Source organism: Rhinoraja longicauda, chromosome 9 (assembly GCF_053455715.1).
Source record: "Rhinoraja longicauda isolate Sanriku21f chromosome 9, sRhiLon1.1, whole genome shotgun sequence".
NCBI lineage: Eukaryota > Metazoa > Chordata > Chondrichthyes > Rajiformes > Arhynchobatidae > Rhinoraja > Rhinoraja longicauda.
In genome coordinates this window covers 3,270,679-3,294,279 of record NC_135961.1, presented here as the reverse complement: position 1 = coordinate 3,294,279, position 23,601 = coordinate 3,270,679, and the positions used below count along the sequence as shown (strand labels likewise).

The 23,601-nt window shown below is 42.7% G+C and overlaps 1 protein-coding gene across 4 annotated transcripts in view; it reads left to right on the top strand.

The window, feature by feature from the left end:
• arid1b (AT-rich interactive domain 1B) overlaps positions 1 to 13,577 on the top strand; it is a 462,315-nt gene extending 448,738 nt beyond the window's left edge. For all 4 annotated transcript variants that reach the window (XM_078404705.1, XM_078404704.1, XM_078404702.1 and 1 more), the window contains 2 exons: positions 1,207 to 1,337; positions 7,884 to 13,577. In XM_078404705.1, the coding sequence (XP_078260831.1) occupies positions 1,207 to 1,337; positions 7,884 to 9,623 (1,871 nt within the window). In that variant the 3' untranslated portion in view covers positions 9,624 to 13,577. The remainder of the gene's footprint in view (positions 1 to 1,206; positions 1,338 to 7,883) is intronic.
• The last annotated feature ends 10,024 nt before the right edge of the window (positions 13,578 to 23,601 follow it).

The following is a 23,601-nucleotide window of genomic DNA, read 5'->3' as shown; positions in this document are numbered from 1 at the left end:
CACCATTGTCTATTGTCTATGATTTTAATTTGTTCACAGGATTGTTGTATGCTGGTGAGGCTGATTCACTGAGTGGCTTGGCAGGCCATTGGAGAAAGCAGTTGAGAATGAACTATATTGGTGTGGTAGGGAAGTACACAAGGATCGGATATGCAGATAAATCAACTGGACCCTATATGACAATCCAGCAATTTCAATGTCACCATTACTGACACTAAGCTTTTAACATGAGATCGATTCAGTTGAATTTCACATGCTCAGGTGGATTCAAGCTTTTGAGTTGTGTGTGCAATGACATAATCATTTTGCTACCAATGCAGTCTATACTGAATTACCAGAATCCAGGATGTTACATTGGTTAGCACCAATGCTTGCATAGTAAACTCTGCCCTGGCATAAATAGCTATAGAGTGATACAGTGTGAAACAGGCCCTTCGGCCCAACTTGCCCACACCGGCCAACAATGTCTCAGTTACCCTAGTCCCACTTGCCTGCGCTTGGTCCATAACCCTACAAACCTGTCCTATCTATGTACCTGTCCAACTGTTTCTTAAATGATGGGATAGTCTCAGCCTCAACTACCTCCTCTGGCAACTTGTTCCATACACCCACCACCCTCTGTGTGAAAAAGTTACCCCTCGGATTCCTATTAAATCTTTTCCCTTCACCTTGAACCTATGTCCTCTGGTCCTCGATTCCCCTACTCTGGGCAAGAGACTCTGTGCATCTAAAAATAGACAATAAACAATAGGTCCAGGAGGAGGCCATTCGGCCCTTCGAGCCAGCACCGCCATTCAATTTGATCATGGCTGATCATTCTCAATCAGTACCCCGTTCCTGCCTTCTCCCCATACTCCCTGGCTCCGCTATCCTTAAGAGCTCTATCTAGCTCCCTCTCCACTGCCTTCTGAGGCAGAGAATTCCACAGATTCACAACTCTCTGACTGAAAACGTTTTTCCTCATCTCAGTTCTAAATGGCCTACCCCTTATTCTTAAACTGTGGCCCCTGGTTCTGGACTCCCCCAACATTGGGAACATGTTTCCTGCCTCTAACGATGACTCTGTGCATCTAACTGCACAAAGCTACGTGTCGGTTCTTTTATTATTTGTCGTTGCACAAGTCCCACGTTAACATTGGTGTTAATTTGATCAACTGAGGTGTTCCAAGTGCAGGTTTGACTAACGATTTTTGATTGATCTTTCAGGAGCACCGGAGGCATGGCGGGTGATGATGTCCCTCAAGTCCGGCCTTCTGGCCGAAAGCTCCTGGGCTCTGGATACCATCAACATCTTACTCTACGATGACAGCACTGTAGCGACATTCAACCTCTCCCAGGTTGGTACACCTACCTGAAATTAAGACCTTATATTTTTTGAATTTTGTGATCCTATTATCTGAGCCAAGGTTGCTGATTACTAATGGTGGATGTAGAATTGATTTCCTCTCCAACCCGGTTCAGTTTTGACTGCTTTGTTGCTTGGGACAAAGGCTGTGTTTTGAACAGTTGGTGGCTGATGGTCAGAGCCTCAGAGGCGCAATCTGCATGAAAATATTCCCAAAGCATGAGAATTATCCACCCATTTTGAGGTGGCGCAGCGGTAGAGTTGCTGCCTTACAGCGAATGCAGCGCCGGAGACTCAGGTTCGATCCCGACTACGGGTGCTGTCTGTACGGAGTTTGTAGGTTCTCCCGTGGGTTTTCTCCGAGATCTTCAGTTTCTTCCCACACTCCAAAGACGTACAGGTTTGTAGGTTAATTGGCTGGGCAAATGTAAAAATTGATCCTAGTGGGTGTAGGATAGTGTTAATGTGCGGGGATCGCTGGGCGGAACGGACCCGGTGGGTCGAAGGGCCTGTTTCTGCGCCGTATCTCTAAATCTAAAATCTAAATCTAAAAATCTAAAATTTTATCTTTTCATGCAGATTTGTATTTTTGTACTTTAAAAGAAATTTAATTGAAAGACACAGCATTAGAAACAAGCCCTTGAACCACTGAGTCCATGCCAACCATTGATTACCCTTTCACAGTAGTTCTACGTTATCGCAATTTCGTGTCCACTCCCTGCATACAGCGGCCAATTAACGTACAAACCCACATGTCTTTCGGATGTGGGAGGATACCGTGGCACACATAGGAAAACCACTCAGTCACAGGGGAGAATGTGCAAACTCCACCCGAGGTCTGTATCGAACCCCGGCCTCTGGCGCTGTGAGGAAGCTGCTCTGCCAGCCACTGCAGTCCTACTGGAGAAGGAATATCGTCATTTAAAAGATGTCGGAGAAATTGCACTAACGCGATGGGAAGTGCAGTGACAATTAATGCCATTTTATTTTTCTGACTGCTGGAGTCAGTTCCTCAAGATTATGTTCCCCAGGGGACTACGTCATACCAACCAGAAAGCTGGATGGCTCTGGTGGTACAATCACATCCTCTGTTAAATAACACCGTGGATTTTGAAGTCTTCATGGGTTCTGTAACGTTTTGGTTATAGTGATTGATTTATTGGGAAATGAGCAGTTGTAGATTTAGACTGATCAAGTTGTCAAGCTATTTCGCTATGTATAGTGAGGTATCCGTGGGATACGTAACAAGATATCTTGAAATGTAAGAAAATAACTGCAGATGCTGGTACAAATCGAAGGTATTTATTTCACAAAATGCTGGAGTAACTCAGCAGGTCAGGCAGCATCTCAGGAGAGAAGGAATGGGCGACGTTTCGGGTCGAGACTGTCTGAAGAAGGGTCTCGTCCCGAAACGTCGCCCATTCCTTCTCTCCTGAGATGCTGCCTGACCGGCTGAGTTACTCCAGCATTTTGTGAATAAATACCTTCAAGATATCTTGAAATGTATTTTGAACTTTCAGTTTATTAACTGGGCAATGGATGTAAAAACTGAAGAGCGACTACAATCTGAATCATAGAATCAAATAGAATAATAAGTTCTTTCATTTCATTGTCTTTCATATGTAAGAGCAGTCTAAATATCTGTACTTAATCATTCACAGCTCTGTAGTTTTTTTTCCTCTCAAGGATATCAAGGCAATGGATTAGGTGCAGAAGTTGAAGGGTACCAAAAGGATACATTTACCAGAAAACACTGAACTGGCTTTCATCAAAACTGTTCTGATGACAGATTGATACCCTAAAATGTTTTTTTTTTCTCCACATAGATCGTGACTTACCTGTTCATTATTTCCAGAAATGTCTACTTTTAGTTTTGGATTTACACCAGATTTCATCAATCCTGTTTTCAAATCCTCAATCTCGTGTTAACCATTAATCTTTAGTGGTTCATTGAGCATGATAGTGGTATGGCTGCCTTAAAAATATCCATTGACTTGACCTCCACAGCCTTCTGTGGCAAATAATTCCACAGATTCACCACCCTCTGACTAAAGAAATTCCTCCTCATCTCCTTCCTAAAGGAACGTCCTTTAATTCTGAGTCTATGACCTCTAGTCCTAGACTCTCCGACTAGTGGAAACATTCTCTGCACATCCACTCTACCCAAGCTTTTCACTATTTGGTAAGTTTAAATGAGGAGCCTCCTCAGATTCGTACAAATTTGACTGCTTTTAAAGTCACCCTACATAGGCACTTACATAGTGGAATTCAGAAAAACTGCGCTGGTGTAAATCTGCCGTTTTTGGAGCAATATGCTAGATTTTAATGAATTAATGTCAGAATTCTTAATCAATCACAGGGAAGCAAATATCGAATTGTGTGGATTTTCTTCAGAACAAACACAATAATACGTCTGAAGAAGGGTCTCGACCCGAAACGACCAGCGATCCCTGCACATTAACAGTACTGTACACACACTGGGGACAATTTTACACTTACACTAAGCCAATTAACCTACAAACCTGCACGTCTTTGGAGTATGCGAGGAAAGCAAAGATCTCGGAGAAAACCCAAGCAGGTCACGGGGAGAACGTACACAGCACCCAAAGTCCAGATCAAACCCGGGTCTCTGGCGCTGTAAGGCAGTAGCTCTACCGCCACGCCACTGTGCGGCCCAAGACCCTTTGTCGGAAGTTCTGATGTCGGTTTGGCCTGAAATACTCGCTCAGATGAACATTTCTGATATGCTGCCTGGCACAGAGCATGGTCCAACATTTTCTCTAGTTATTTCAGATTTACACCAGCGCAGTTTTTCTGAATTCCACTATGTAAGTGCCTATGTAGGGTGACCTTCCAAAGCAGTCTAATTTGTACAAATCTGAGGAGGTTCCTCATTAAAACTTACCAAATAGTGAAAAGCTTGGATAGAGTGGATGTGCAGAGAATGTTTCCACTAGTCGGAGAGTCTAGGACTAGAGGTCATAGACTCAGAATTAAAGGACGTTCCTTTAGGAATGAGATGAAGATGAATTTCTTTAGTCAGAGGGTGGTGAATCTGTGGAATTATTTGCCACAGATGGCTGTGGAGGTCAAGTCAATGGATATTTATAAGGCAGATAGATAGAGTGTCAGGGGTTATGGGGAGAAAGCAGGAGAATGGGTTTAGGAGGGAGAGATAGATCAGCCATGATTGAATGAAAGCAATGATAAGGGGAAAAAATATACTCATTGAAGACTTTGACGCTGTTATGTAGATAATCTCACGTGTAACCAATCTAATCCACAGTTTAATTGTTCATTGCCAATTAAAATAGAAGACAACCTAGTTACTGGGGTATTTTATGCATGCATAGACATGTGGACACAGATGCAAACATTTGTATTTCTTAGCCATTAGCGTGCTGAATAATTCAGCTGTTCTATTTGGGTTGCTGATTGCAGTTTTGCAACTTTTACATTTTGTATTAAGTCAATAGACAATAGACAATAGGTGCAGGAGGAGGCCATTCGGCCCTTTGAGCCAGCACCACCATTCAATGTGATCATGGCTGATCATTCTCAATCAGTACCCCGTTCCTGCCTTCTCCCCATACCCCCTGACTCCACCATCCTTAAGAGCTCTATCTAGCTCTCTCTTGAATGCATTCAGAGAATTGGCCTCCACTGCCTTCTGAGGCAGAGAATTCCACAGATTCACAACTCTCTGACTGAAAAGGTTTTTCCTCATCTCCGTTCTAAATGGCCTACCCCTTATTCTTAAACTGTGGCCCCTTGTTCTGGATTCCCCCAACATTGCGAACATGTTTCCTGCCTCTAACGTGTCCAACCCCTTAATAATCTTATACGTTTTGATAAGATCTCCTCTCATCCTTCTAAGTCATTGGGAAATGGTGCACATTGCATATTTTGGCTGAAAATAATACCCCTGTCTACTGACTGCTGTGAAATATGGGTAGTGCAAACACTAGTGGCCAATTTTGCAGCAGTTTTAAGTTTGCTTAATAGTTTCTCAAGCCCTTCCATTCTCTGATGATGGTCTGACAGAAAGTGAAGACAGTGTGTCCATTTTGCAACAGGATTCGCAACCTGGTGATTTCTGGTGATTAGTCAATTGTTCAGACATTAAATCATTAAAATCTAACTTATTGCCCCCAAAATCATCAAGAGAACAGCCACTGTCATGCACAATTATAGTATCAACTATATCATCTATATATCAACTATGATATGTCATTATAGTTAACTGAACATTGCTATAGTGCAGGAAGATGAGACTGATGAAATGCAATGTGCATGCAATGTGTTCCCATCCTGGAATCTTCCAAAATCCCAATACTTGATTCCTTTCCATTTCAGGTCAGTTCATCACTTTATTTATTCTTCAAAAGAGCACTTAGTGAAGTTTCATGAAATATTTCATGGAAAAGCAACTTTATTTTGATTTTTGAAAGATATGCTTTTGAAAGATATATCTTTTGTTTTATTCTTCCAGAGTGGTTTTCAAAATATCGAAATATTTTGTAGATTTTAATGAAATATCTCCCTTCGTTTTTGAATGTCTATATAGATTGCCTAAAAAAATGATCATAGTTGCAAAACTGTTTTTAGTATTGCCATAATAACAGGTATAACAGAGCTTTATTTGTCGTTCGGTACCGAAGTACCGAACGAAACTACATAGCAGTCATAGAAAGAAAAAAAGAACACAAGACACATGACCCCAACACAAACGTCCATCACAGTGACGCCAAACACCCCCTCACTGTGATGGAGGCAACAAAACTTCCCCTCTCTTCCCCACGCCCACGGACAGACAGCTCGTCCCCGACCGACCCGCACAGTCCCCGCACCGGGCGCTGAAACGTCTCGCGGCCGAACCGGGCGATGAAAGGCCCGCGACCAAGCCTTGCGCAGCTAAGTCCCGCAGCCGAGCCGCACCAGCGGTGAAAAGTCCCGCAGCCGAGCCGCACCGGGCGGTGTTAAGTCCCGCAGCCGAGCCGCACCAGCGGTGAAAAGTCCCGCAGCCGAGCTGCACCGGGCGGTGTTAAGCCCCGCAGCCGAGCTGCACCGGGCGGTGTTAAGCCCCGCAGCCGAGCTGCACTGGGCGGTGTTAAGCCCCGCAGCCGAGCCGCACCGGGCGGTGTTAAGTCCCGCAGCCGAGCTGCACCGGGCGGTGTTAAGCCCCGCAGCCGAGCCGCACCGGGCGGTGTTAAGCCCCGCAGCCGAGCTGCACCGGGCGATGTAAGTCCAGCGGCCAAGCCGCACCGGGATGTAAAGTCCAGCGGCCGAGCCGCACCGGGGGATGTTAGGCCCCGCAGCCGAGCCGCACCCCGCGCCGTGAGGAAGAGAAAAGTTCCCCACACCCACACCCACCCCCCACACACCACCACCCCCTCCCACACATACACAACCAAAAAAATATATATAAAAATCATCCCAACACCGACACTCAACAAAAAAAAGACGGACAGACTGCTAGTCAGCCGCAGCCGCCACGTAAAAATGTTGCATTAAAATGATTAAAATCGGTTGAAGAAAGAATGGAAAAGAAAGACAGACTTTCATTGGAACAATGCTCGGTGGTAGATGTGCCCCAGTTTGCACAACTAGTGTGAACAGAAATCTAATTGCCTTGTGCACAAATTAGGATCCCAATACTATTTAAGTACATTTATTTGGAAGCCAACATTTGAAACGAATGTAGCAAAAATGTGCCTCAAAATGTGCTTCACGTCGAACAAGGGCAGGACCTACACAGTAAATGGTAGGCCTCTGGGTAGTGTTGTAGAGCAGAGGGATCTAGGAGTATAAGTGCATGGTTCCTTGAAGGTCAAGTCGCAGGTAGATAAAGTGGTCAAAAAGGCTTTTGGCACTTTGGCCTTCATCAGTCAGACTATTGAGTATAGAAGTTGGGAGGTCATGTTGCAGTTGTATAAGACTTCGGTGAGACCCCATTTAGAATATTATGTTCAGTTCTGGGATACCACGTTCTAGGAATGATATTGTCAAGCTTGAAAGGGTTCAGAAAAGATTTACGAGGATGTTGCCAGGACTAGAGGGTGTGAGCTATAGGGAGAGGTTGAGTAGGCTAGGTCTCTATTCCATGGAGCGCAGGAGGATGAGGGGTGATCTTATAGAGGTGTACAAAATCATGAGAGAAATAGATCAGGTAGATGCACAGAGTCTCTTGCCCAGAGTAGGGGAATCGAGGACCAGAGGACATAGGTTCAAGGTGAAGGGGAAAAGATTTCATAGGAATCTGAGGGGTAACCTTTTCGCACAGAGGGTGGTTGGTGTATGGAACAAGCTGCCATTGGAGGTAGTTGAGGCTGGGAAAATCCCATCGTTTAAGAAACAGTTGGACAGGTACATGGATAGGACAGGTTTGGAGGGATATGGACCAGGCGCAGGCAAGTGGGACTAGTGTAGCTGGGATATTGTTGTCCGGTGTGGGCGAGTTGGGCCGAAGGGCCTGCTTCCACACTGTATCGATCTATGACCCTAAGATAAGTCCTTTTATTTCTGTTTTTCGTTGCAGTTGTCTGGTTTCCTGGAACTTCTGGTGGAATATTTCAGAAGATGCTTGATAGAAATATTTGGCATTTTGAAAGAGTACGAGGTTGGCGATCCCGGTCAGAAGGCTCTGCTTGATCCCAACATATTTAAGAAAGATGATGTTAACGATATTAAAGATGGTACTATGGAGGAGGAAGAGGGCGAAGGAATGGACCAAGACGATGGCGATGGTGACACCGATCCAGAAGAAAATGATCAGTCAGAAAGTGAAGACGGTGAGGTCAGCCTTGCAGCAAGTGATTTGCAACTTGGTGAAGAAAAACCAAAGCAAGCCAGTAGGTTTGACAGGCTACCATTGAAGATTGTGAAGAAGAAGGACCTTTTCGTTCGAGACCGTACAAGTAAACTTGGTCGCGTTCAGGAGTTTGACAGTGGATTGCTTCATTGGAAGATTGGTGGAGGCGACACAACAGAGCATATTCAAACCCACTTTGAGAGCAAAATGGAAATACTAGCACGCAAGAGGGTGACGGGATGTCTAAGTATTCCAGCTAAAGAGAAAAAGACAACGGAGCACGAGAACAAAGAAAAGCTAAGTACAAAAGAACGGCCAGAAAAGAGTATCACAGCAACGATAGACGATGTGTTGTCAGTTCAGCATGGTGCCTTGACAGACGACCATTCCAATGGTTCGACTTCTGAGACAGAAAAAAATAAATGTTTCTTTGGCATCCACGAGGCAAATAAAATCGGAAACATAAAGTTATTGGAGGACGAGCCTTGCAGCCGTGACGATACTCCGTTGTGCACAATCTCTGACTGGCGGGACTCCTTGGCAAAGCGTTGTATTTGTGTGTCAAATATAGTTCGTAGTTTGTCTTTTGTGCCTAGGAATGACATTGAAATGTCAAAGCACTCAGGCCTAATACTCATTTTGGGAAAGCTGATTTTGCTGCACCACGAGCATCCAGAAAGAAAGCGGACGCCACGTACATATGAGAAAGAGGAAGAGGAGGACGAAGGGATACCTTGCAGCAAAGACGAATGGTGGTGGGATTGCTTCGAGGTTTTACGGGAAAACACCTTAGTTACATTAGCCAACATTTCTGGGCAGCTGGACCTGTCTATTTACCCAGAAAGCATTTGTTTGCCAATTTTGGAAGGCTTGCTACACTGGATGGTATGTCCTTCCGCAGAGGCCCAGGATCCTTTCCCAACAGTGGGACTGAATTCGGTCCTGTCACCACAGCGACTTGTGTTGGAAACTTTATGTAAGCTCAGCATTCAGGACAACAACGTGGATCTCATTCTGGCGACACCTCCATTCAGCCGTCAGGAGAAACTATACTCCACTTTGGTTAGGTACGTGGGGGACCGGAGGATTTCAGTCTGCCGAGAAATGTCTGTTGCTCTGTTGTCAAACTTTGCCCAGGGAGACACAATGGTTGCAAGAGCGATAGCTGTGCAAAAAGGAAGCATCAGCAACCTAATCAGCTTTCTTGAGGATGGCATCACTGTGGCCCAACTTCAGCACAGTCAACCGAACCTGATGCACATGCAGCCTCCACCCATCGAGCCAACGAGTGCACACATGATGTGCCGGGCAGCCAAGGCTTTACTTGCCATGGCGAGAGTAGAAGAGAACCTCTCTGAGTTTGTTTTACAAGAGGGTCGCTTGCTAGATATTTCTATATCATCAGTTCTGAACACTATGGTTGCATCTGTCATTTGTGATACATTGTTCATAATCGGTCAGTTATGACAGAAGTGGAAACCCAAGCATGTGTGAGAGGGGACAAAGACGTTGCGTTTGATTGGCTGTTTCTATTATTTATCCAACAAAAAAGTAACCTTTGCTCCTCTGCCCCATTTGTTAATGAAATTGGGCTTTAAACAAAGTTATCAATTTGGTCAAATATAAGATGGAAATAAATATTTGCTGTATGTGTATAAGTACTTTTTAAAACATTTTTTTAACCAAAGTCGCTGTCTAGTACAGTTAGGGTCATCTCTGTCCCTGGATTCCCTTTGGGTGTTACTTTCATGTTTGTATGATATTTTTGGAAGCAAAACAGGTGAATTTTGAAATGTGGCGAACATTGTACAATTAACTATTCTTTACCAGTTCAAAAAAGGAAAAAAAAAAATGGGAAAACAGATTAATTTTGAAATATACACACCACAGAAACGCTGTGCAATAGAACTTAGTGATCTGGGTATAGGGGATCAAATAAAAAGAAACGGTGTGCATAGTTGACTGTAAAACACAAAATATAAAAATGCATTAGCCTCGCAGCAAACAAACTGTTTGGTTTGGGAGAGAAAGTGATGATAAATAGAAATTGCTTCCTCATGATACTGTCATATTCATACCTTTCTTGACCTTCCACAGAATGACAGTCCTCAACAGTCTCATACTTCACTCAGTTTATCTTTTGATATATTTTTTTCCAACAGCCAAAGTGCTGTAATGTATATAGAAGTTGTACATTGCACATACCCTCGAACTATTTCTGTTGTGTTTGTTTTTTTGTTTTTTTTTGTTTCTTTTAGAATGAGGTTTACAGTTTTCCTTTCTCCATGATGTGGTAAGGTTTAAAAAAAGTGGTAGATTTTAATTATTTTTTTTATTATATATTTTTGGCCATATCTCCTATGAGGGTGATGTACAAGTTTCTGTATGTATAAAGTTGTGCTCTATTTCAAGGAGAGCAGCTGATCACATTTTGCTTCGTAATCAAGGTGTAGAAAAGGTTAAGTACAGGTAATGATCAGAAATTTTAAAAAAAATGAAGAAACACAATTTCAGAAATTTTTCAGTGATGCGAATCAGCATATTTGTATTTCAGATAATGTAGTTAAAAACATTGATGTAAATTCCTCCTTTTCCTCTGGCTTAATGAATATCATTTATTCAGTATAAAATCTTTATACTATATGTTCCACATGTTAAGAATAAATGTACATTAAATCTTGTTAAGTGCTGTGATGATTGTTCTTGAATACTTTCTTATGGATACTAGTGCTTGGAAAGGGTTTGCCGATACTGCTCAGAATCTAATTTTATGGTGGAAAAATGTAATTCTACTGCAGGAGAAATGCAGTTGCCTTGGCCATCGATGTCTCTTCTGTTCTAAACATGGACAGGCCTTGATGCAACAGAGGTCCCAGAGGTAGCAGGATACCCTGATCAACGATACTGTAAAATACTGATGTTAAACATAGTCTTGGATGGCCTGAAAGGAGATGTAGTACATGGGTCATCTGACCTCATTTTGTCTGAACTCTGAAACAGCAATGACACATCCATTTAATTTTGTTTTTACCGGGTTGTACTGTTATGTTATTTATGGGAGTTTTTCATTTGCAATTACTTGTATCAAGTTTAACATTCGGAGAAGTCTCACCTTTGCTGCGATGCATCTGACCCAATGTACATGACAAAACGTCGCTTTGATCGTTCGGCTGGTTGACAAATATTGCCAGGCAGAGGGTCATCTGTCATTGGGCGACTTGCATTTCAGACTGTTCATCATTGGGAATTTCAGTACTCAGTTTCTACTTTTACTTTTTGGTTCTCTCTGTCGCCTTGAATGACCTCTCCAAACTTGTCTTATCAACGAGACTGACCCATCACCTGATTTTACAATACTATTATCTAAAATACTGACCAGCAAACTTCCCCTGAGTACTTTTTTGTAAACAGTTTTCATCCCTCATTTCTTCAAATACACTATTCTAAAATCTCCTTGGTTAAATCTGTTCGCTCATAGCAAAATAGCTCTTAAAGTCACAAGGGGCATTTTATCTGACTGACTGACTGACTAAAATCCCCCCTCGCCATTCTCACTTTTGTGCATTCCTTAAAGTGGTTATCCACACCATTCCCTTTCAGTAGTTGCCTGCTGTTGTCCAGCTGAAAAGAACTATACTCATATTGGAAGGATATTATCCATTCATTGCCAGGGAATCACCTATCAACGAAACTAACCGAAACAATAGCGTCTCTTTCTCTTCCACGCTGCCACCTAAGGATCTATTGCAGGCCTTTTTCACTTCTCATCTGCATGCACACTATCAACAACAACGCCCAAATACCCATCATCAGTTTCCATGTCAATGCTGAGGAAGAGCAGATCTATCTCAGTACCACCATGTCTCTAAGCAATCAAGCAGCTTATCTAACATCCCATAATGGATGAGGAGGAATTTCCGTTGTCGTCAGTGTCTGTCACAAAACGTGTTTCCCAGCTCGTGAGCCCATCTGCATTTTCATGACATCTGCCTGAAACTGTTATTGACAGTCAGATTTTGGCTGGTGTGATCCTTGGACCACTTAACCGTGTTGCCACAGCCTATTTTTACCTCCAGAGCATTTCCCAACACCTTCTTACCTGTCGCTGAAACTCTCACCCCATGCCTTTGTTACCTGTGAATCCCACTGCATTCATGTTTGGTCCCCATACTTTTTAAACCTCAGGTACTCCACTAGTCCATGACTCAAAACGCACTTAGCCCTGACCTGCTTGCTGGCCTCCATTGACTTCTGGTTAAGCAAACCTCTATTTAAAAAATCTCCATTTGTGATTTCATCCCATCATGTTCCCCTCTCGCTAATGCCTCCACCTAAGACAATCCACCTCGAACACGATCATCTATTCTTGTCCCATTGAGCATCTCTGCATTTACAGCTTTATTTACAGCTGTGCATTCGGCTCCTAGAAATATAGATTCTGGGATTCTCTTCTTCACCTTCCTTTCATCCTTTAAGATGCTTTTTTAAAACCTACCTCTTTGACAGAGTCACCTGCTGTGATATTTCCTTGTGCGGCTCGTCAAATTTTGTTTATTGGCATTCCTGTGAAACGCCTTGGGACATTTTGTTACATTAAAGGTGTAAAAATAATTACAAGTTGCTTTTGTTATATTTGCCAAACTTAGCTATAATCATATCTTAAACGTTGTGTTGTGCATGCAGTTTAAACATCGTATTTTAACGGGCAGCCGCTGTTTTTGTTTTGTCCCGCACATTGAGGAAGGTGGTTATGAGCCAATGATGTCTTGGCTCTTGTCTTTGACAATCGTTGTCATCAAAGTTGAAGCACTGGGAAGGGCCACAAAAGCCACAAAAATATCAACAGAAATAAACCACAAAATAAATGCTTAGAAATTTGCTTCTCCTGTAAAAATGTTATCTTTATCTTCAATGCCATTAAACTCCTGTTTGACAAAAAAAAACCACACAAATCAGAAATCATAGTCAGCATTTGCCAGAAATGTGGTGGCCATTTATGCTAGTGTCATTTAATTGATTTAATCAGTGAGTGGTTTGAAGCTTCTGATAGGGTGTCCTATGTTCGAGTAAAATTGCTGCATTGTTTTTTTTTGCTTGTTTGCTTGACACAATGCCGGAGACTTGTACTAATGATAGCTAAGAATCAGTGCAAAAGACTTTTCAATGAAACTAATCCATAATGCTTTAGTTCTTGCTTCATTATGATGCTGTATATTAATGTCCTGATTTGTTGCTTGCATGACATGGTCCTGTTTTGCACTGGAATAAGAAAGTCTTATTTTTATACATAATTAATATTTAGCAGTGCCTTTCATGCTGTAGGCATTTAGGACTGTCTATTAAATGATCCCTCGACTTATATAAAATGTTATCAATATATTGGAGAACATGAATCCTGCTTGATCTGAATAGATTATGGGCCCTGTAACAATGAAAGTGCTTTAGTAGCTTGGTTGATGCGTTATTAAATTGTTTCATAGTGAAACAATTCTTTCATCCAATAAAAAAAATGCTACTCATGTTCCATCAAAATTAGCTTTTCTTCGTCTGAATCTTGTAATGGGATGCACGAAATGCTGAGGCTGCTCTCCAATTTTCTCCCATTCTTGCATGCTGTGTTTTGGCTCCAGTGTACGGAACATTAAGAATTCTCCGAAGATGGACACAAAAAGCTGGAGTAACTCAGCGGATCAGGCAGCATCTCTGGAGAGAAGGAATGGGTAACGTTTCAGGTCGAGACCCTTCTTCAGACTGGGCAGGGAAAAGGGAAACGAGAGATATAGGCAGTGATGTAGAGAGATGAAGAACAATGAATGAAAGATATGCAAAAAAGTAACAATGATATCGGAAACAGGCCATTGGTAGCTGTTTGTTGGGTGAAAACGAGAAGCTGGTGTGACCTGGGTGGGGGAGGAATAGAGACTGAGGGAATGCCGGGGTTACTTGAAGTTAGCGAAATCAATATTCATACCACTGGCCTGTAAGCTGCCCGAGCAAAATATGAGATGCTGTTCCTCCAATTTGTATTTACCCTCACTCTGACAATGGAAGAGACCGAGGACGGAAAGGACAGTCTGGGAATGGGACGGAGAATTAACGTGTTTAGCAACCGGGAGATCAGGTAGGGTCAGGCGGACTGAGCGAAGATGTTCAGTGAAATGTCGCCGATGTATAAGAGTCCACATCTTGATTCCTCCTAGTCAGAATTCTCCTGTATTCCTCCACAGGGCTCGATGAGATCTAACTGGAAGCACGATCAGCTGTTCGAGCGGAAAGGACGAAAACACTGAGAGGGTGGTTAATAGTAGGGAAAAGCAAGGATTGGGATTCAGTGGGTGGTTAGGAGAATCAGATTAGATGAGATTAGATTAATCTAGTGTCATACACACCAGAATGCAATGGGGTTCCAAGTTCCCATTAAGCTCATAGAGTAAACAGTATATATGTGGTAATGACGAATACAACGAGTGCAAAAGGAAGGGTTTAGAGGGATGTGGACAAAATGCAGGTAAATGGAACCAGGATACTAATGCCAACTTGGATGGGGTGGATAGTGTGAGCCAAAGGGCCTGTTTCCGTGCTGTAGACCAACGAGTACAAAACAGCAGAATGGAGCAAGATTAAAATGTAAAGTACAAGTAGTGCAAAAGAATATCAAAGTACAATAATGGAATAACTAAATGAGCTGGAGTGAAGAGTTAGAATACACTGTACTCAGCTGCTCTTAAGTCTGGATGTCCAAGCTTTCAAGTGCCTGTATCTTCTGCCAGAAGGTAGAAGGGAGGTAAAAGAATGATTAAGGATGACAGGCATCTGAGACAATCAGCCTTCCTGATGCAAGGCCCCATGAAGATGGACTAAATGGAAGGAAGTGAATGCCTGTGATGGACTGGGCTGTGTTCACCACTCTCTGAAGGTTCAGGTAGTCAGGAGCACAACAGTTTCCATAACAGGTGGAGACGCCTCCTGTCAGAGAAGACTTACACGGATGTTGCCAGGACTTGAGGGTCTGAGCTATAGGGAGAGGTTGAGTAGGCTGGGACTCTATTTCCTGGAGCGCAGGAGGATGAGGGGTGATCTTATAGAGGTGTATAAAATCATGAGAGGAATAGATCGGGTAGAGGCACAGAGTCTCTAGCCCAGAGTAGGTGAATCAAGGACCAGAGGACATAGGTTTAAGGTGAAGGGAAAAAGATTTAATAAGAATCTGAGGGGTAGGTTTTTCACATAAAGGGTGGTGGGTGTATAGAACAAGCTGCCAGAGGAGGTAGTTGAGGCTGGAACTATCCCAATGTTTAAGAAACAGACAGGTGCATGGATAGGACAGGTTTGGAGGGATATGGACCAAATGCGGGCAGGTGGGACTGGTGTAGCTGGGACATGTTGGCCGGTGTGGGCAAGTTGGGCCAAAGGGCCTGTTTCCACGCTGTATCACTGTGACTCTGAGAGTATTTTCAGTAGCACATCGCGAGTAGTTCGAGAAAATCCTTGTGGGGCCAAATCTTCTCAAGACAATAAGAAAATAAATGTACTGTTGAACTTTTATTGATCATCACATTAGTGTTAAGGGACCAGGTTAGATTGCTGCTGATAAGGATTCCCAGAATCTTGAAGCTGTTGACTACCTCTATAGCAGATCCGTTGATGAGGATAAGATTGTGTACACCCCTCAATTTGTCAGATCAATAATCAATTCTTTCATTGTGCTGATGTTTAAGGGCTGGATTATTGGCTGTCACGATGACACATTCACTTCTAAATTTCTTTCCTGTTCTTCATCTCATCGTTAATGGTATCCTCCATAGACCTGTTTTTTTCTGTCCACAAATCGCAGAAGGACTAGATCGTCTGAATTTCAGGCACATATGTATGCTGTTCCCAATCTTTCAAAGCATTATTATGGTTATTGCTGGGCAGTAGTCATTGAGACAGGTCACTATTTTACCCGGTTACGGGAATGCTAGAGGTTGCCTTACAGATGGGCACAGAAGATTGTCAGAGTGAGAGGTTGAAAATGTTGGTGGAGTCTGTGGCCAGTTGACTGGAGCACAATTTCAGAACCAAGTCCAAGGACTCCACACAGGCCAGCCAGATTCAAATGTTTGGAGAAATTTGGCTTCACAGGTGCAATTAGATAATGAACTTAATTTGAGGAAGGACGTCCTTGCTATTGAGGCAGTGCAGCGTAGGTTCACGAGATTAATCCCCGGGATGGCGGGACTGTCATATGAGGAAAGATTGGAAAGACTGGGCTTGTATTCTCTGGAGTTTAGAAGGATGAGAGGGGATCTTATAGAGACGTATACAATTATGAAAGGACTGAACAAGCTAGATGCAGGAAAAATGTTCCCAATGTTGGGGGAGTCCAGAACCAGTGGCCACAGTCTAAGAATAAAGGGGAGGCCATTTAAAACTGAGGTGAGAAAAAACTTTTTCACCCAGTAGTGAATTTGTGGAATTCTCTGCCACAGAAGGCAGTGGAGGCCAATTCACTGGATGAATTTAAAAGAGAGTTAGATAGAGCTCTAGGGGCTAGCGGAATAAAGGGATATGGGGAGAAGGCAGGCACAGGTTACTGATTGTGGATGATCTGCCACGATCACAATGAATGACGGTGCTGGCTCGAAGGGCCAAATGGCCTCCTCCTGCACCTATTTTCTGTTTCTAACTTCAAGGCCCTGACCTGGGTAAAGGGGAGTTGATGGTAGATTGTGGATCAAGACAGAGGAAAGTGTGGGAATAGGTGTTTGGTGCTTGGGGAGAGATGATGAGAGAGGTAAATTGGACTAAAATTGACGGGAAAGAGGAGGAAAGAAAAAAATGGTTAGTAATGCACTTGCATTTTCCACAAAGCTGAGGAGCCACAACAGATGTGGAGAAGCGGTCAGAGAAGGGTGAGTGAACTCTCCCGGGATTTCTTTGTGAATGATGGTTTTCACTTGTGGGTGAATGCAAGGCAAGGGGACTGAGGAATCCCTGACCTGCAGCACATCCTGATTTTGTAATTGCTGCCAGTCCCCATGGGCTGAGCGAGAATGAGTTATATTGTCATTCCCTCGGTTCTTCGGCCAAAATAAAACACAGAATAATGAACAGGCAACAAAGGAAAGGATTACGGCTTCAATAGCTGATAGAATCATGCAGCGTGGAGACAGGTCCTCCAGCCCAACTTGTCCATACCGACCAAGATGCCCCATCTACACTTGCCCCATCTGCCTGCATTTGGCCCATATCCTTCTAAACCTTTCCTATCCATGTATCTGTCCAAATGTCTTCTAAATGCTGTTTATAGTACCTGCCTCAAATACCTCCTCTGGCAGCTCGTTCCATACACCCAGCACCCTCTGTGTGAAAAAGTTCCCCCTCAGGTTCCTATTAAATCTTTTCCCTCTCACCTGTGTCCACTGGTTCTTGATTTTCCTACTCTGGTTAAAAGACTGTGCATTTACCCTACCTATTCTCCTCATGACCTTATTATACACCTCTGTAAGATCACCCCTCATCCTCCAGTGCTCTAAAGAATAAAGTCCTTGCCTGCTCAACCTCTCCCTATAGCTCAGTCCCTTGAATCCTGGCAACATCCTTGTAAGTCTTCTCTGCACCCTTTCCAATTTAACACCGTATTTCTTGTCACAGGGTGACCAAAACTGAACACAATACTCCAAATGTGGCCTCACCGATGTCTTGTACAACTGTAACATAACCTCCCAACATCTATACTCAATACTCTGACTAATGAAGGCCAATGTACCAAAAGCCTTCTTGACCACCCGATCCACCTGTGATGCCACTTATAATGAACAATGTACCTGCCCTCTTAGATCCATTTAGAACGGAGATGAGGAAGAACTTTTTCAGTCAGAGTGGTGAAGGTGTGGAATTCTCTGCCTCAGAAGACAGTGGAGGCCAGTTCGTTGGATGCTTTCAAGAGAGAGCTGGATAGAGCTCTTAAGGATAGCGGAGTGAGGGGGTATGGGGAGAAGGCAGGAACGGGGTACTGATTGAGAGTGATCAGCCATGATCGCATTGAATGGCGGTGCTGGCTCGAAGGGCTGAATGGCCTACTCCTGCACCTATTGTCTATTGTCTATCCCTCTGCTCTGCAACACTACCCGGAGCCCTGCCATTCACTGTGAAGGTCCTGCCCTGGTTTGACTTCCCCAAATGCAACACTTCGCACTAACCTGTATTAAACTCCATTAAACATTCCTCAGCCCTCCTCCCCAACTAATCAAGGTCCTGCTGCAATTTTGGACAACCACCTTCGTTATCTACGATGCCATCCACTTCTATGTCATCTGCAAACTCACTTATTGTGCCTTGTACATTGTCATATCAAATCGTTGATATAAACCAAGTTGGGTACCAGGCAAGGAGTTGACTTGTCGGAGTCATGTCTATAGTTGTGTGTAACAAAAACTCGGCTGACCTCGCTTATTCTAAGTTGCTGCACTTTGAGCTGATCCAAAATTATGCTGCTCATTTCCTAATTTGTACAAGTCCCATACATCCATTCTATGTATGTTTGCTGATGTACATTGATTCCTGGTTAAGCAATGCTGATCCTTCTTTATAAACCCCTCCACAGTTTCTATCCTTTACATCTCGATGCATCTGTCCAGCCATGAACGTCTACTTGATCACTGGTCTATAATTCTGATCAGGAATAGGTAATGTGTTGGGTCAAGATCATTCTTCAGACCGTCTGAAATGTTCCCTATTCCTTTTCTCCAGAGATGCTGTTTAACCCAGTGCTTCTTAAACTGGTGAATGGTTCACCCACGGGTGAATAAAATTATTTTTGGGGTGAATGAAACTAGAGAGTTGAATGACTTAATTTATTCAGATTTTTTTTTCCTCTATACTTAAAAAAGGCATTGGCATTAAAGTGGTTAGTAAGCTCTTATTGGTTTTACTGGTAGTGGAGCTGGAAATTTGATATGTTTTTTCTCTCTACCTATGGTTTTCTAATTTCAAAGTAGCGGGATAGTTCCCAAATTCACTGTAATATAACCTTTTAGGGAAGCCCAGACGAGCTAGCGGGATCATAACATTCATCAAGGGCAACACTGGAGGATTGCCGTAGGCAACTGTTGAACTGTAACTTTACTTTGTGTTGCCAATTTAGCTACTTTTCTACTAGAATCAGAATTCTATATATATTTACTGTACTTCAATCTACCAGCACTTATTTGCATCAAGCAACATGAATTCTAGCTATATTACAGAAATTTGAGCCCCGTTTTTAGGCAAAGTTAGATTGTGCTATTTTCTTGTAGTGATATTCTGCACTTTCCATTCGCTAGACTTCAGTATTTTGTGAGTTTGATTTGCAGATTAAGACGCTATGTCCTTGTTGAAGTACCTAAAGAAACAAGCTCCAGAGGAAGAGTGTACGGGAGGAAGTAGTTCATTTCTGAAAGAAAGTGAAACAAACAGGAGTCAAGAGGAGGTATGTTCAGAAGGCAAGTCACTTGTCAAGAATGACAAGGAAACTGAGGATAACAAACTTAAAAATGTAACAGATGATGACTGTTAATGATATGGGCAAGGAAAAACTTAATCTCAAGAGAAAATACCACGACCAAAGAACCCTCTCCACAAAACTCAAGAAAAGAAAGTGGAACGAAGAATATATCAAGTTTGGCTTTCTCCTTCCCCAAGATTAACTAACAAGCCCTACTCCCTCAACTCAGTGCATGTTTTGCAGTGTAAAATATAGCAACCAGTGCTGGCTCCTTCAAAATTACAGACTCGTTTAAGAACAAAGCATTGCAATCATCAAAACAAGTCCATACAGTTTTACAAAAACACTGGTGAGTATTTGTGGAAGCAGCAGAATCTCTTCCAGTCGATGGGAAAGAGTGACACTGCGACTAAAAAACCTTTTCTTCTTGCCTCTCTTCAAGTAGCACATGTGCTCATGAAAGAAAAAAAGCCAAACACAGAGGCTGAGAAAGTTGTCAAACCTTGTTTGAGAATCGTTGCCAATCTACTACATGGTGGAAAGCAAGCAGTGGATAAAGTGGTGCAAATTCCTTTGTCCAATGACACAATTAAACTTCCATCTACAATGATTGCTGAAGATCTGAAGCTTCAGCTGATGGCGAAATTGTTGGAAGCACCATTTTCTACAGTTTGATGCAACTACGGACATTAAAAACGATGCACAACTCATTGTGTATTGTCGTTTCCCGGATCAAAGCTTGGGATAAATTGTCGAGCATTATCTCTTTTCCTTGCCAGTCAGAGAGCAAACTGCAGGTGAATTTATTTTCTCCAAGCTTGACGAATTCATGGAAAATGAAAATTTATCTTGGAGCAAATGTGTTGCTGTGACTACAGACGGTGCTGCAGCCATGATGGGGAAACATAAAGGAGCCACAGCTCGAATCAAAGAGAAATCCCATAATTGCACCTTTTTACATAGTTGTTTACATCGGGAAGCACTGGCTGCCAAGAAACTGAATGACCAGAAAAATGAGCTGGAAGAATTGTTGCAAGATGTGGTGAGAATTGTCAATGGTATTCACCCACAAGCAAAACAATGTCGGCTGTTTTCAGAGCTATGCAAGGATATGTCTGCAGATCACATAATTCTCCTGCATTCTGAGGTTCGATGGTTGTCGCGTGGAAGGATCCTTGAAAGAGTACTGTCCCTGAAGAATGAACTGTCATTACAGTGCATTTCAACAATGATTTTTGGCTGGCCAAATTGTGTGACATGACTTCTATTTTTGAACATTTGAATCGGCTCAAACTTGTCACTTCAAGGTAAAGGAGGTGACATCTTCGATGTCCTTGGGGAAAATAGAAGCCATGAACATGAAGATCACCATGTGGCATATTAACATTCGTAAAGGCAATTTCTCCAATTTCCCACATTTGGAAAGCTTCCTCAAAGAGTGTGAGTGGGAAGAACAGCAACCTGATCTGGAGAAAACACCAAAGGATATCATTTCCAACCATCTGCAGTTGCTGTCCAAAATTTTTGAAACATATTTTCCTCAGAAGCATCTGTAGGACTTGGAAAATGAGATGTGGATAGTTAATCCTTTTGTCACCAGCCACATCAAGCGAGCAGATTTGGGGGAAATGTCAGAAGTGTTGATGGAGCTTCATTATGACTTCACTCAAAAATCACCTTTTGAGATGTACTCCTACTCTGGAGACTATTGGATTGGACTACATGCCTTCCCCGAATACAAATCAATTGCCTTGAAGGCCCTTCAACCACTAGTCATGATGACAACAACTTTCCTGTCTGAACAAGGATTTTCGACCTTGGTAGAATTGAAATCCAAAAACCGCAATCCACTGCAGTATGTTGAATCGGTAATGCGGGTTGGTTTGGAGAAGGAGATTGAACCTCGGTTTGAGAAGCTTGTCACAGGAGTACAGGAACATCCTAGTCATTGATGACAAGTGTAGAAGTATATTGCTTGTCATTTATTTGTGGTAAACATACACAATAAGAAAACATTGTTTCTAAGAATCTAATTCTAAGTTCTAAGACAGTTGTTTACTAACTTTACTTTATGTAAACTAGAAAAATTCTAATAATTTTTCTGTTCTTCTTTTTTTTTGTCACTCCGAGTTGGGAGGGTGCCAGATATTCAGAACTGAGCAACAGACAATGTTGTGATGATGTTTTGAGCATGCATGAGACATATATATGTCAGTACACCTGCACAACTTTTAAAATCTATCATGATGAGGAAGAGCCAGCTTCTGGAGAGAAATGTGCCAAATATGGCAAGTTGATATTTGGTGGTATTGTGAGCTATTGTCGGTTAGAGTCATAGAAAGTTATATTAGTTGGATAGTAATACATTAAATCACATTCTCCATGGATTTTTGAGCTAGTTTTCCAAGGAAAGATAACTTTTCCAAGTAATCAAAGCCCGAAAGGGTCGGATGGGGCTGAAGCCCAGTGTTTAGACGTTGGAATGGTTTTTTAATCATTCTAATAGAATGATTTTCCAACTCCAGTGGTAATTAAACGTCTTTTTTTTCACTCCTAGTTTTCTTTACATATTTTTAGGACGTTCAAAAAGTTGAATAAAATAAACACCTAAGAAATTAGTTGATTTATGTTTTTTGCTCATGTGACAAAATAAATTATATATAAAATTATAAACAAGGGAGAATAAGGCGAAAATTACCAAAAAAACATAAGAAAATTTAGTCGAGGGTGAATGAAATTTTCTGATAAAGACTCAAGGGTGAATGACACTGAAATAGTTTAAGAAGCACTGGTCTAACCCACTGAGTTACTCCAGCTTTGTGTGTCTATCTTCAGTTTAAACCAGCATCTTCCTTCCTACATATAATTCTGACCATCTTTGATGTTAACTGCCATTGGTACCTCTGCTTCTAACTGTTAAGAGTTTGGGTATGAGAATCTCATTTCCTTTGGCTCTCAGCACTTTATGACCAAGGTTTTGTTACAGATGTCACTTTTTTTCATTTTGTGGCTTGTTTACAAATGTAACTTGACAGCACTATAGAACCACAAATGTAACATGATCGAAGGTAGCATTGCCAATAAAGGGGCAGAAAAGTCAGGAAAAGGAGGTAGAGGCATAAAAGACAAGGACGGAACAATAACGTTGAGTCATTGTCCCAGCGGCAGAGAGCTGGTGGCGGCACGGTGGCGCAGCGGCAGAATCGCTGCCTCACAGCGCCAGAGACCAGGGTTCAATGCTGACTACGGGTGCTGTGTGTATGGAGTTTGTACATTCGGCCTGTGACCACGTGGGTTTTCTCAGAGATCTTCGGTTTATTCCCCCATTTCAAAGACTTACAGGTTTGTACATTAGTTGGCTTGGTCTTCTTATCGAGTCCATATCACAAGATTAGGAACTGTTCAGCCAGAGCTGAGCACACTTCTCGGCATCTGCACACAATGGCGTCTTGCGCTTCTTGTGCGTGGTGGTGGAAAGGTTGGTGGAAACAAGGCCGCGACGTGAACGCTCTTTCCTTGACCCCAATTGGCTTGGTATAAATGTAAATTGACCCTCGTGTGTATAGGATAGTGTGAATGTGCGGGGATCGCTGGTCGGCGCGGACCCGGTGGGCCGAAGGTCCTGTTTCCACGCTGTATCTCTAAACTAAACTGAGCTAAACCTGGGTCCAGCCCAGACCTGGGTGGATTTTCACATTCCTTGTGGCCACATGAGTTTCCTCCCATATCCCAAAGATGTGGGGGTAGGCAAATGAACTGGCCAATTAAATTGCCCTGATTGAGTAGATGTATGGTTGAATCCTCTGTGGGACCTTGTGTGGAGAATAAGACATGGTGTAATGTCTCCATCCCTCCACCATCTTAGTTCCCCGACCAGTCTGACTGTCCTCCTGAATAAACGTTATCTCTGCATGCTTTATCGTCAGCTTCCCCAAGCTAACAATGATCTATTCTACATTTTTCTTGCTCTCCGTCCCC